Source organism: Procambarus clarkii, chromosome 28, assembly GCF_040958095.1.
Source record: "Procambarus clarkii isolate CNS0578487 chromosome 28, FALCON_Pclarkii_2.0, whole genome shotgun sequence".
NCBI classification, from domain to species: domain Eukaryota; kingdom Metazoa; phylum Arthropoda; class Malacostraca; order Decapoda; family Cambaridae; genus Procambarus; species Procambarus clarkii.
The window spans coordinates 45,820,713-45,835,772 of NC_091177.1; the positions used below are offsets into that span (position 1 = coordinate 45,820,713).

The 15,060-nt window shown below is 38.5% G+C and overlaps 1 protein-coding gene across 1 annotated transcript in view; it reads right to left on the reverse strand.

Annotated features, from left to right (window-relative positions):
* LOC123755128 (dipeptidase 1-like) overlaps window positions 1-15,060 on the reverse strand; it is a 648,930-nt gene that overhangs the window by 288,502 nt on the left and 345,368 nt on the right. The window contains exon 4 of the mRNA XM_069332760.1: window positions 4,570-4,633. Within this exon, the coding sequence (XP_069188861.1) occupies window positions 4,570-4,633 (64 nt within the window). The remainder of the gene's footprint in view (window positions 1-4,569; window positions 4,634-15,060) is intronic.

Consider the following 15,060-nt stretch of genomic DNA (forward strand, 5'->3'; position numbering starts at 1 on the left):
CACTACCTTCCTCGAGTTTGCTAACACGAAACGGAGGTATTTCATGAAATGGCTGGAAGCAGCACATGTCTCTACTTTTGCAGAACTCGTCAACCTGATGCTTGTTGAAGAATTCTTGAGACGTGTGCCGCCTCCTGTCCGTCTCTACTTGGCAGATAAAGAAGAAACCGACTACCTGAAGTGTGCTAAGTCGGCTGACACTTACAGCCTCATCCACCGGCTGACACCCGAACCATCCTCCAGTAAGAAGTCGTGGTACAGTTACGAGAAAGTGAGCACCGATCAAGCTGGTTCACAACTGTACTGCAAGTATTGTAGACTCTATGGACATACCATAGACAAGTGTGGTAAGTCTCAATACAAGGGAACCACTGACCAACAAAAACCCAAACCAACTCCTCCTAAGTCCGGTAAGCCTGTGATGAATGTTGGTGTTAATGTTAATGATCTTTCTCTTTTCAGTAACCACCTGTATACTGGAACTGTCTCTGCCAACGGTTCAAATCCGGAGGGACGTTTCAAATTGAAGATCTTGAGGGACACAGCGGCTCTTCAATCGATCATCTTGAAGTCGGCTGTGCCCAACATCGCCTACACCGGAGAAACTGTCTTCATCACTGACCTCACTGCTACCACTCCATACCCTCTCGCCAGAGTCCACCTGGATTGTCCCTACGTGAACGGAGAAGTCCAAGTCGCCGTCAGGGAAAAGCCTTTTCCCATGCCTGGAGTGCAACTTCTCCTAGGCAACGACTTGGCAGAAGACCTGCAACCGACCAACCTGATCGTCATGGACAAACCCCAGGTGTGTAACTCTGTGCCAAGTAACCCTATTCTAGAGTATGTTCCAGCAGAGGTTCAAGAGAGTGATGAAGTTTCTCCTCCGGTTCTCGTGACCACCCGTGCACAAGCCGCACGTCCACAGCCAGCTGACTCTACTGCTACCGCTGTCCCTCAAGACCCTCAGAAACTCCTCCCGCATCTGACCAAGTTGGAGTTCCGTAAGTTGCAGAGGGAAGATCTTACTTTAACACCATTGTTTTTCCAGGCTGAGACTCAACCCGACAGTATTCCTGGGTTCTTCCTAGAGAACGACTTGCTCTACCGCAGATATAGACCCAGTAAACTGAAGGAGGAGGACGATTGGGCCAACATCGAACAACTTGTGATTCCCACCAGCCTGCGGCCCACTATTCTACACCTGGCCCACGAAGCGCTCTCCCACTACGGCTTCAACAAGACTTACCATGGAATTCGTCAAGACTACTACTGGCCAGGTATGGTAAATAACGTCAAACAGTACGTAAAACAGTGTCATACATGTCAGATGGCAGGCAAACCGAACATCTCCATTCCCAGAGCGCCACTGATTCCCATACAGGTGCCTGCGGAACCTTTCCACAGACTCATAATAGACTGTGTTGGTCCTTTACCTCGGACCAGTTCCGGTAACGCCTACATCCTAACCATCCTGTGTCCTACCACCAGATTTCCCATAGCAGTTCCAGTGAAGAACATCACGGCTGCTACGGTTATAAAACATCTATTGAAGATCTTCACTCAATACGGATTTCCCGGGGAGATTCAGAGCGACTGTGGTACCAACTTCACCAGTGATCTCTTCAAAAGGACACTGGAGGAGTTCAACATCAAACAGGTATTGTCCAGCCCCTATCATCCTGCTTCACAGGGTTCTCTTGAACGTAGTCATCAGACCATCAAAGCACTCTTGAAAAAGTTTTGTAGTGAAACCTCTAAGGATTGGGATAAGCAGATTGACCTTATAATGTGTATTTACAGAAGTCTCCCCAATGAGTCCCTAGGAGTATCTCCTTATGAGATGCTCTACGACCGTAAGTGCCGTACTCCCCTTAAGGCTTTCAAAGACTCTCTCAGAGATGCCACCTTCAGTGAGCATCAGAATGTGCCCCAGTTTCTTCAAAACCTTCAACACATTCTAGAGAGAGTCCACCGTTTTGCCCATGATAATCTATTGAAAGCCCAGGAGAGAATGAAGACTCATTACGACCAGACCAGCAAAGTAAGAAAATTCAAGCCGGGAGACTTCGTCCTTACATACTTCCCTATCCCAGGTTCACCTTTACAAAACAGGTTTTCAGGACCCTACCGTGTCAAAGAGTGCCGGAATAACAACAACTACGTCATAGAAACTCCAGATAGGCGGCGGAAGACCCAGCTGTGCCACGTCAACCTCCTGAAGCAATATAATGGTACTCCTCCCACTGTCCTGACTAACTGTTCTACCTTCACAGAACCCTACATCCACAGTGAGACCTTCCCAGCTTCTCCTCCCGAAAGCACTGACAAGGAGTCAGCGCTTTCTAATTCCGAAATCCTTAATGATCTTCCCAAATGCTTTCAGGATAATAATCGTGCTCCTTTGCCCTATTCTAATTCCACTCTCACCTCGTCAGATAAGCCCTTCATCCTCCATGTCGACGCCAGTGGTACCGACGTTGGTGGTGTCGCGATGCAGCAACGAGGCGAGGAGAATACACCTGTCAGCGACTACTGCTACAGGGAACTACGGAACAATTGGCAAGGAGCTACTCTTCATCATCCTGAAGCTCAAGCACTTCACTCCACACCTGAAAAGTGCTCGGTCCACCATCAACACGGACCACACCACCCTACACCTCCTGCAGCACGCCCACTTCTCATCTCAACGTCTTCTACTATGGGCTTGCTAACTGCAGAAAATCTACCTGGAGACACGCTATACCAAGATTCCGACAACATCTTAGCCCATGATCTCTCCAGAGTTTATGAAGTAGAAGCGACTCCATCTATTACTCCACCACATAACGACGTACTTCTTCCAGAACCGCAGGCTTCGGGGGAGAGTTGTGACGATAATCTCCTTCAAGAGATTGAGCCTGCTCTTCCCTCCACAAATACGTCGTCACCTCTATATAAAACTACTATGGAAGAAATGTCCAACAACGACAACAACACCAGCAAGGTTTGCCAGAGCGCAAAACGTATGCAACCAGGAACACCTGCTCAGACTCAAACCGCCAAACTACCCGTCTTGCTGCCGGCTCCTCTGATTGGTCGCCGGTCGGGCTGCAACTGCACTCCACCCCCCCATACTACTTGATGTCTGGGGCCGCCACGACCTCAGTCCTCAGAATATTCCGTGCTTTCACAGTTAACACTTCTCCCTGCTAGACGTAAGCTTTGGCGTACGTGTACTAAGAGAGGTGATAGCTTAAAGCCGATATTCCAGCACCTTTCATTTACTTGTATATTGCACTTCTTGTTATTTTGCTCACTTGTCTTAACGTAACTTTTCATTGTGTCATTTAATTATTCTTATTATTTTGATTGATTGATTTTATTATACGAATTTGTTTGTCCATTTTATTCATGTTTTGTTTATTTAACGTAATTAAAATTCCATTGTTAAAGTTTACTTGTGTTTTGTGTGTCTTCTCCTTACCTTACCACAGACGAAGTTCCAGATTTTCTATTTTTTTTTAATACTATGTGACGAGGCCATACCCCTAGCTTTGAACAGCCGAACACCAACGCGTTACCGTCACAATAGGCATAGTTGATAAAGTATAAGAGGTATACTAGGCGAGGGAAAGATTTGTAAATAAAAGAAAATTTCAGAATCAAGAAACTGAGGGTCACTGGTACATAGAGTACAGAGGAAGAGAGCGATGAAAAAAATCTTAATAGAAGAAGGATTGTGGGAAAAAAGTTAATGTACATTCCAATATTCAAGAGTTTGCGGTAGACAGAGAAAGAGAACCCAGACACAGAGCTATGAACAGGAACGTCAAGAAAAGGAAGGAGGCAATTAGATTCCCATTAAACTTTGGAATGAATAGAAGGAGCCAGATTGTTAAGAGAGGAGAGGAAGGGGTAGAAACGACTAGGGTCATGAATGTTATGCTTTAAACATAAGCAACTATTTATGCTTAAAGTATTTTGATTTAAATATAAAGCAAAAAGTCATCAACAAAGCGAAGCCAGAGAGTGGGACTAGTATCAATAGAAGGAAGAAGAAAAGTTTCGAGGTATTCCATGTAGAGATTGGTAAGAACATGGGGAAAGAGTGGAACCCATAATGACAACGAAAATTTGAGAGAAGTATTTTCCGTTGAAAGTGAATGAGTTAGTCAACACAGAGTCTGATGAGTTCGAGGGAAAACGTCAGGGGGAAGCGGGAGGGGAAGAAGGCCCTCAGTCGCCTTCTGACTAAGAAAAGAGAGAACGTCATCGAGCGGAACATTAGTGAACAGAGAGTCGACATCAAGACTAAACATCTAACAGGAGGACTGCAGGTGCAGTCTTTCTATGAAGTCCTGCGAGTGACGAAGGTGGGCAGGAGAAAAAGCACCAAGGTAAGGAGTCAGAGTCAGGCGGTAAGAGGATAGCAAACAGTTAAAGTTAGAAGAATAGTAAAAAAAATCCGGTATCTGGAGTGATAGTAGGCTGGTGGAGGGAAGCAGATATGCGTGAAGGTTAGTCTAGTGTGAGTGAAGTCAGGTAGTGGTCAAGTGAGGGATGAATTAGGTAAGATCTGCATTTTCTTACCTTCCCATAAGGCGTGAGGCCGCGGGTGTTTGGTGGAGATCGCCCGTGTTCAGAACACTCCGCCCTGGAAAATAGTTGAATGTAAACTATATAAAAAAATATCAATTTTTTATTGACATGTGTCCACATTTTGTCTTCATAATGTAATACATGTCGACTAAGTGTCAGTAATACATAAAGAACTGGCATTAATTGTTGTGCTCCTCTGTAATGAAGGGAATGACCTGAGTTAGATACAGTGTTGAAACAATTATGAAACTTCTTTTGCTTAATAACAACGTCTGCCTTTTACAAACCTCTGCTCTGTTCACAAACGAGTCTAAGCTGCCGACGGTGCTTGCTGCTTCGTTTGTTTTCTGATCATGTTGATACGTGCCACCTTTCCCCATAGGCCAGCATTTTCACTGCAGCGCTGTGTGTGATTTTATGCTCTCTCCTACTCCTAGTTTTAGCCAATTTGTTATTGAGGTTGACTTTTCCAATGTCCTCATGGCTCTAATGCTTTAATTCCTTCATTTCTGTGGTGGTCGAAATAAAATACTATCTGTTTTATTCTCTATCCTGGTTAAAACGATCGAATTTTGGAACAATTCTTTGGTGTTTATTGTTCATTGCCCATTTATTGGGCACTTCTGTTGTGCCCCAACTAAACAATGTCCAGATGTTCAGGATGATCAGAGTTGATGCTTTCCCATTGTTCCTCCGAGTCACTTGGCCCTCGGTCAAGACAGTTGTATAAAAGGAGACTACGGGGTGCTGTTTTCGTTTTTTCGACAGCACCCCATAGTCTCCTACTACTTTTTTCTGTCATGCGGTCAAAACCCTTCCATCTCCTTCTATTTTTGGGGCACTTATCGATGGTACCCTTCCGTCTACTTCTACTATTTTTCCGCCACTTATGAACAGCTCCCTTCTGTCTCCTACTATTTTTCCCGAGGAGAATAAAGACCCCCTGCCCCCCCCTTCTGTCAAACCTAAATTTAGTTACCTCGGTGACGCATGCAGTTCTAGTCATTGTAATGTTCAATGACGTCATCAGCCAGTCAGTCTTCATATTCCCTCAATAAGATCATTTTCTGTGATTGCATATTTAATCTTTTTTCAATAATTTAATATTAAATCCCATTTTCAATGAGTTAATATTTAATCCCATTTTCAAAGATTATTTCTAGTTAAAAGGTTGTATATTAAACATAATGAAAATGCAGAAGGCTTTTTTGATGGACTATACAGTAAGTCCTATTTATATTAACCCATGTTGAATCAATCATTAACCGCCGCTGTGAAAGAAATAAAACTGCAGAAGATTTATACATATAACGCAAGGAAAAATAGTGCAATGTTCACACACCTGTATTTGCCTAATGTTAAATAAATACCCAATTGATAGTCTTTTAGATTCGTCCACTTTAAGTATGTCAAATATATAAAACTGCAGAAGACCAGTCTTGAGTAAGCTAATTTATGGCTTTTAACTCATTAGTGAAGATTACAGTATTAAGTTGGGGAAATTATTTAAAATTAATCAACTATACAATAAGTAAACTTCAAATTTGCCTGTTGAATGTGACTGATGGGCTTCAAGTTACTTGGTACTTGGGCCCAGTCTGGTTCATATGATGACAGTGTGACTGGTGACCCTTCCTGTTACCTTTTACTTGGGCCCAGTCTGGACTGGATTCATCAAGGATTACACAACCAGTCACAAGACCTGCACATCTCTCCTCTATTATGTCACCTTTTTTTACATGTAGTAACCAGTTTATGAAGTCCAAAACCCTACGAGTCTGTTTATAACAATAATAACCTAAGGTTGTGGAATTTTCGAAAATCCCAAAATGTTTATTAAATGTAAATAAAGCTGGCATGATGGAGGAAAGATTTATAGGTTTCGTAAAACAATGTGGAAATGTTTGATCAATGCTGGCCGAAGTTCACACGATTATAATGTTACATGCATATCAGTTGCATTAACTGTTAAGTCAGATTCTGTTTTTGTTTTTACCCGTGTGAGAGTGGTAAATGCAACCTGACATGTGTAACCGATCATAAAACGAAGCAATGAAATAATACTCAACTTCAGAATAAATATATGAAACATTAATTCTGACGTATGAAATGATGACAAAGTTGATGATTATTGCCTTGCTCCTAATGTATCATTACATGTGACACGCATGCGCGCAGCAGCTCATTTTGTATTCATTCAAACCTACGATCAATTCAATGGGCTCCAAAACTAATGGAAAATTTCCCCAGTAATTTTCATTCTTACTTCAAACTTCTCAGGAATAAAAGGATGAAAACTGGAAAACAAAAGCCAAGAGAGGTAACTGTACTGTTGTTCACACTTTCTTCAATGCTGCTATTTTCTTCAATGTGTTGCAACAGGGTTAGAAACATGTAATAGTTCAGGTTCTCCACTTGATGTGGCTTGATTCAATAGTAAGCTTGCTCTGACTTCTTCAGTTTTGGAGCAAATAATTAAGCTTTGTAGTTTCAAGTTAATTTCCTTCAGACATGACAACATGTGACAACTTATTTATCCATTTGTCATAACAAAATAAATTTGCCATATCAAAATTTTCTTTCCAGAAAACACAAAATTATTATGCATTCTTAGCTGATGAACTCGTATAATGACTGCCCCAAAGAGGCAAGGGACCCCAGTCTGGTACAGTAAGTGGCAATGATCACCACCATTTCTAATCACTACCTTTCAAATAGCCGAGTGGGTTTCCTCTAATGATCGTAACCACTTTAATCACGTCGTTCAGAACCACATTTAAACTATCAGGGATACCCTTGAAGCCAGAGCTTCAATACTTTTTTCATAACCACATTATTTCTCCAGTAATATTTGCAAAGTTATCACGTTTGACTCATTTGCAGTTAACCCAGTCAAATCTTTTTTTTTAACTGCAAACTTATACAACGCTGGATACGATGCCTCATCCTGTAAGTTTATAAATGTTAAACAGCATAGTAAGATTTAACAAAAATCCTCTTAATATATATATATATATATATATATATATATATATATATATATATATATATATATATATATATATATATATATATATATATATATATATATATATACTATATATATATATATATATATATATATATATATATATATATATATATATATATATATATATATATATATATATATATATATATATATATATATATATGTCGTACCTAGTAGCCAGAACGCACTTCTTGGCCTTCTATGCAAGGCCCGATTTGCCTCATAAGCCAATTTTCATGAATTAATTGTTTTTCGACTACCTAACCTACCTAACCTAACCTAACCTTTTCGGCTACCTAACCTAACCTAACCTATAAAGATAGGTTAGGTTAGGTTAGGTAGGGTTGGTTAGGTTCGGTCATATATCTACGTTAATTTTAATTCCAATAAAAAAAATTGACCTCTTACATAATGAAATGGGTAGCTTTATCATTTCATAAGAAAAAAATTAGAGAAAATATATTAATTCAGGAAAACTTTGCTTATTAGGCAAATTGGGCCTTGCATAGTAGGCTGAGAAGTGCGTTCTGGCTACTAGGTACGACATATATATATATATATATATATATATATATATATATATATATATATATATATATATATATATATATATATATATATATATATATATATATATATGTCGTACCTAGTAGCCAGAACGCACTTCTCAGCCTAATATGCAAGGCCAAATTTGCCTAATAAGCCAAGTTTTCATGAATTAATTGTTTTTCGACTACCTAACCTACCTAACCTAACCTAACCTAACTTTTTCGGCTACCTAACCTAACATAACCTATAAAGATAGGTTAGGTTAGGTTAGGTAGGGTTGGTTAGGTTCGGCCATATATCTACGTCAATTTTAACTCCAATAAAAAAAAAATTACCTCATACATAATGAAATGGGTAGCTTCATCATTTCATAAGCAAAAAATTTGAGAAAATATATTAATTCATGAAAACTTGGCTTATTAGGCAAATCAGGCCTTGCATAGTAGGCTGAGAAGTGCGTTCTGGCTATTAGGTACGACATATATATATATATATATATATATATATATATATATATATATATATATATATATATATATATATATATATATATATATATATATATATATATATATATATATATATATATATATATATAACTGAAAACTCACACCCCAGAAGTGACTCGAACCCATACTCCCAGAAGCAACGCCACTGGTATGTACAAGACGCCTTAATCCACTTGACCATCACGACCGGACATAATGAGGTGATAGCCTAAGCTATTTGAACCACCCCACCGCCGGCACTCGGATAGTAATCTTGGGCATAGCATTTTACCAAATCACCTCATTCTTTGGGGCACACGTGAGGAACACAAATGCGAACAAGCCTGAATCAGGCTTGTTCGCATTTGTGTTCCTCACGTGTGCCCCAAAGAATGAGGTGATTTGGTAAAATGCTATGCCCAAGATTACTATCCGAGTGCCGGCGGTGGGGTGGTTCAAATAGCTTAGGCTATCACCTCATTATGTCCGGTCGTGATGGTCAAGTGGATTAAGGCGTCTTGTACATACCAGTGGCGTTGCTTCTGGGAGTATGGGTTCGAGTCACTTCTGGGGTGTGAGTTTTCAGTTGCATATTGTCCTGGGGACCATTCAGGCTTGTTCGCATATATATATATATATATATATATATATATATATATATATATATATATATATATATATATATATATATATATATATATATATATATATGTCGTACCTAGTAGCCAGAACGCACTTCTCAGCCTACTATGCAAGGCCCGATTTGCCTAATAAGCCAAGTTTTCATGAATTAATTGTTTTTCGACTACCTAACCTACCTAACCTAACCTAACTTACCTTTTTCAGCTACCTAACCTAACCTAACCTATAAAGATAGGTTAGGTTAGGTTAGGTAGGGTTGGTTAGGTTCGGTCATATATCTACGTTAATTTTAACACCAATAAAAAAAAATTGACCTCATACATAATGAAATGGGTAGCTTTATCATTTCATAAGAAAAAAAATAGAGAAAATATATTAATTCATGAAAACTTGGCTTATTAGACAAATCGGGCCTTGCATAGTAGGCTGAGAAGTGAGTTCTGGCTACTAGGTACGACATATATATATATATATATATATATATATATATATATATATATATATATATATATATATATATATATATATATATATATATATTTATATATATTTATATATATATATTTATATATATATATATATATATATATATATATATATATATATATATATATATATATATATATATATATATATATGTCGTACCTAGTAGCCAGAACTCACTTCTCAGCCTACTATTCAAGGCCAGATTTGCCTAGTAAGCCAAGTTTTCCTGAATTAATATATTTACTATAATTTTTTTCTTATGAAATGATAAAGCAACCCTTTTCTCTATGTATGAGGTCAATTTTATTTTATTGGAGTTAAAATTAACGTAGATATATGACCGAACCTAACCAACCCTACCTAACCTAACCTAACCTATATTTATAGGTAAGGTTAGGTTAGGTAGCCAAAAAAAGCTAGGTTAGGTTAGGTTAGGTAGGTTAGGTAGACGAAAAAACATTAATTCATGAAAACTTGGCTTATTAGGCAAATCGGGCCTTGAATAGTAGGCTGAGAAGTGCGTTCTGGCTATTAGGTACGACATATATATATATATATATATATATATATATATATGTCGTACCTAGTAGCCAGAACGCACTTGTCAGCCTACTATGCAAGGCCCGATTTGCCTAATAAGCCAAGTTTTCATGAATTAATTGTTTTTCGACTACCTAACCTACCTAACCTAACCTAACCTAACCTAAAATAACTTTTTCGGCTACCTAACCTAACCTAACCTATAAAGATAGGTTAGGTTAGGTTAGGTAGGGTTGGTTAGGTTCGGTCATATATCTACGTTAATTTTAACTCCAATAAAAAAATATTGACCTCATACATAATGAAATGGGTAGCTTTATCATTTCATAAGAAAAAATTAGAGAAAATATATTAATTCAGGAAAACTTGGCTTATTAGGCAAATCGGGCCTTGCTTAGTAGGCCTAGAAGTGCGTTCTGGCTACTAGGTACGACATATATATATTTATATATATTTATGTCGTACCTAGTAGCCAGAACTCACTTTTCAGCCTACAATGCAAGGCCCGATTTGCCTAATAAGCCAAGTTTTCATGAATTAATATATTTTCTCTAACTTTTTTCTTATGAAATGATAAAGCTACCCATTTCATTATGTATGAGGTCAATTTTTTTTTATTGGAGTTAAAATTAACGTAGATATATGACCGAACCTAACCAACCCTACCTAACCTAACCTAACCTATCTTTATAGGTTAGGTTAGGTTAGGTAGCCGAAAAAGTTAGGTTAGGTTAGGTTAGGTAGGTTAGGTAGTCGAAAAGCAATTAATTCATGAAAACTTGGCTTATTAGGCAAATCGGGCCTTGCATAGTAGGCTCAGAAGTGAGTTCTGGCTACTAGGTATGACATTTATATATATATATATATATATATATATATATATATATATATATATATATATATATATATATATATATATATATATATATATATATATATATATATATATATATATTTATATATATTGATATATATATATATTTATATATATTTATATATATATATATATATACTTATATATATTTATATATATATACTTATATATATTTATATATATAAATATATATATATAAATATATATATATATATATATATATATATATATATATATATATATATTCTATATATATATATATATATATATATATATATATATATATATATATATATATATATATATATATATATATATATATATATGTGTGTCGTACCTAGTAGCCAGAACGCACTTCTCAGCCTATTATGCAAGGCCCGATTAGCCTAATAAGCCAAGTTTTCCTGAATTAATATATTTTCTCTAATTTTTTTCTTATGAAATGATAAAGCTACCCATTTCATTACGAATGAGGTCAATTTATTTTATTGGAGTTAAAATTAACGTAGATATATGACCGAACCTAACCAACCCTACCTAACCTAACCTAACCTATCTTTATAGGTTAGGTTAGGTTAGGTAGCCGAAAAAGTTAGGTTAGGTTAGGTTAGGTAGGTTAGGTAGACGAAAAACAATTAATTCATGAAAACTTGGCTTATTAGGCAAATCGGGTCTTGCATAGTAGGCATAGAAGTGAGTTCTGGCTACTAGGTACGACATATATATATATATATATATATATATATATATATATATATATATATATATATTTATATATATATATATATATATATATATATATATATATATATATATATATATATATATATATATATATATTATATATATATATATTATATATTACCGGTATCCAACACAAGGATGTGAACCCAGGAGCTATCCTCTTTGGAAATTACTACGTCTATGCTGTGCAACAGAAGGCCGAGGGTGTGGCAAGCTGCGACGTCAGTGAGGTCTTCGTCGCCAGGAAGAGTGACCCTTGCTTCAAGAAGTTTAGGCATCAGGAAGAGTGCTGAGGGGTACACCTTCTTGGTGCACCAAGAGGGTGTCACTGTGGTCTCCAAACAGTCCACGGACACAGCCGTGACTAGTTACACTCAGAAACAACCTCGGGTTCAAGATGTAAGTCAAGACGGAATAAGAACATACTCGAGTGACTGGCCGAGTGTGTGCAACAACGGGTAGCAGGCGGGCCCAGGAGCTACACGCACTGACGGTATGGTCAACAGTTACCCTGAAGGTGGGAGTCAGTAGCGTCTTGAAGTGAAGCGTAAGCAACAGTTAGGGACCAGAATGGATATCTCTGGGCACAACCCATATGCGTTGAGACAGTTGTTTATACAGCAAGAGTGAGGGACCAGAGCTGACGTCCCTGGGCGACCAGGGGTCGACCCATCACGCGACAATGATATATTATGTAGCAACAGTAGGGGGAGTGGTGGACGACCCAGGACCGTTGGGGAGGACAGTAGGGGCAGTGGTGGACGTCCCAGGGCCGTTGGGGAGGACAGTAGGGGAGTGGTGGACGACCCAGGGCCGTTGGGGAGGACAGTAGGGGCAGTGGTGGACGTCCCAGGGCCGTTGGGGAGGACAGTAGGGGGAGTGGTGGACGACCCAGGGCCGTTGGGGAGGACAGTAGGGGCAGTGGTGGACGTCCCAGGGCCGTTGTGGAGGACAGTAGGGGCAGTGGTGGACGTCCCAGGGCCGTTGTGGAGGACAGTAGGGGCAGTGGTGGACGTCCCAGAGCCGTTGGGGAAGACAGTAGGGGGAGTGGTGGACGTCCCAGGGCCGTTGGGGAAGACAGTAGGGGGAGTGGTGGACGTCCCAGGGCCGTTGGGGAAGACAGTAGGGGCAGTGGTGGACGACCCAGGGCCTTTGGGGAAGACAGTAGGGGGAGTGGTGGACGTCCCAGGGCCGTTGTGTAGGACAGTAGGGGTGGTGGTGGACGTCCCAGGGAGTTTGGGGAAGACAGTAGGAGTGGTAGTGAACGTCCCAGGACCTAGATTCAGGAAGCTCTGTGTATTTCTTCGTAAGTGGGTTTGCTACGAAGGTTCCTAAGTGCGCCCTAAGAAGATGCTTAGGTGCGATTCAATAAGGTATACTTAGGAAGAAAAATTGTTGGTTCACCTGCGTGCCGATAGAGGTCACTACTGTGTTTCGTTTGGCCAATCAGAGAGCAGCAACATTCTTCATATTGAAGATTTAGCGCTGGCTTATCGCAGCTCTACTGCCTCCTATTTACGTCGAATTTTCTTATAAAATTAGTATATTTCGAAGTAAAACAATGTTTTTTCAACTTCTACAGCCAGCACCGACATTGTAGTAAACAAATATGTTACATTTGTTGTTTACCTACGTAATTCTAAGAGATACTGTGTAGCTGTCCTTGTTGCTCGGAAGATGCGCTGACAATTATTGTATATATTTACTGAATTTACCCAAGGGCCACTAACTATCTAGTGACCTCGAAGAGGACAGAAAGCCGGCGGCTTGTTGAAGGGCCCGCCAATTGTCTTAATTATATTTTTTAGCTGGAATTTGGCATTTACGGCTTCAGCGGGTAGGCGGTTCCATGGGTTTATAGCCCTCTTGGTGGAAAAAAAACATCTGTTTTCAGTCCTACTTGAGAGAACATACTCTCCAACACTATATCTGTGATTGTCCTGTTATCAGTGACTTCATACCAAATGGTATGAGGTATTTTGAGCTCTGTAATTACTTCATACACTCAGGAATATTGGAAGATATTCTTGTGCTGCACCCAGATTTTGCCAGTGGAGGCTAATAGATCAGCATTAAGTATTTTGTTCTCTCCTAATTCCATGTATGACTGGCCATCCTGTGAGGTGAGCTTGTAGCTGGTTTTTGATCTACACTGTGTGGTCCTTTATACAGAATAGGGAAGCAGCACATTGCTGTGTATACCTAAACATGTTTAAAAATACATTGTTTGAGAGGAGTTTTGTAGAAACTGGTAAGAGTAATTATAATATAATGTTTCCATGATTCAGTGCTTACCTCTTGTGAAAATTGCTTAGAGTTGTTTAGTCAGAGTTGATTTGTTTTTTGTATTGAGGCTGGTATTTTCTAAATTGATTCCATGTACAGTATGTCTAACCATCCTGTGAGATGAGAGTATTAGATAAACTTATAGCTAGTTTTTTATCTACACTGTGTAATATTCCATATAGAATAGGGTAGCAGCACATTGCTGTGTATACCTAATCTTCTTAATAAAAAAAATCAGTAATAAAGATTTTAAATTATAGTTTGTATTATTACAAATACAGTACTCTATTATCCTTATTAAATCATGTTGACCATGGATCATTAAGATCTCATGTTGATATGTAATACAAGTCATATTTCTTTTGAACTGCTAATCCATGCTAATCATTCATTAAATTGTGCATTATGTCTCAATTTTTCACTTCCTTGGATATACTGTACAGTACAAAAAGATAGGAAAAAATAAACCAGTAATATTTCTTTCATTATATTTTTCATTTAAATAACTGCATCAATATTTTTACAGCTGACAGGATTTGTTTTCCCATACAGGTGCATTATTTGTTAAAAAAATTTGGTTTATTGTTACACACAATGGTGCTACATAGCCTTCCCAGCTTGGTGCCTTCTTTTAATACTTACTGATTAAAAAATCAATAATAAATACATTTTATTCAGGAAAAGTACATACAGTTGATTTACAAACATAATGTTGGATTTATAGGCAGAGCTAGTACATACAATACCTAAAGCCACTAATACTCTAGCATTTCGGGCAAGGTGTGGGGGGGAAAAAAACAGACTAAAACTTAATAGTAATCGGGATTAGGTATAAATTGTGT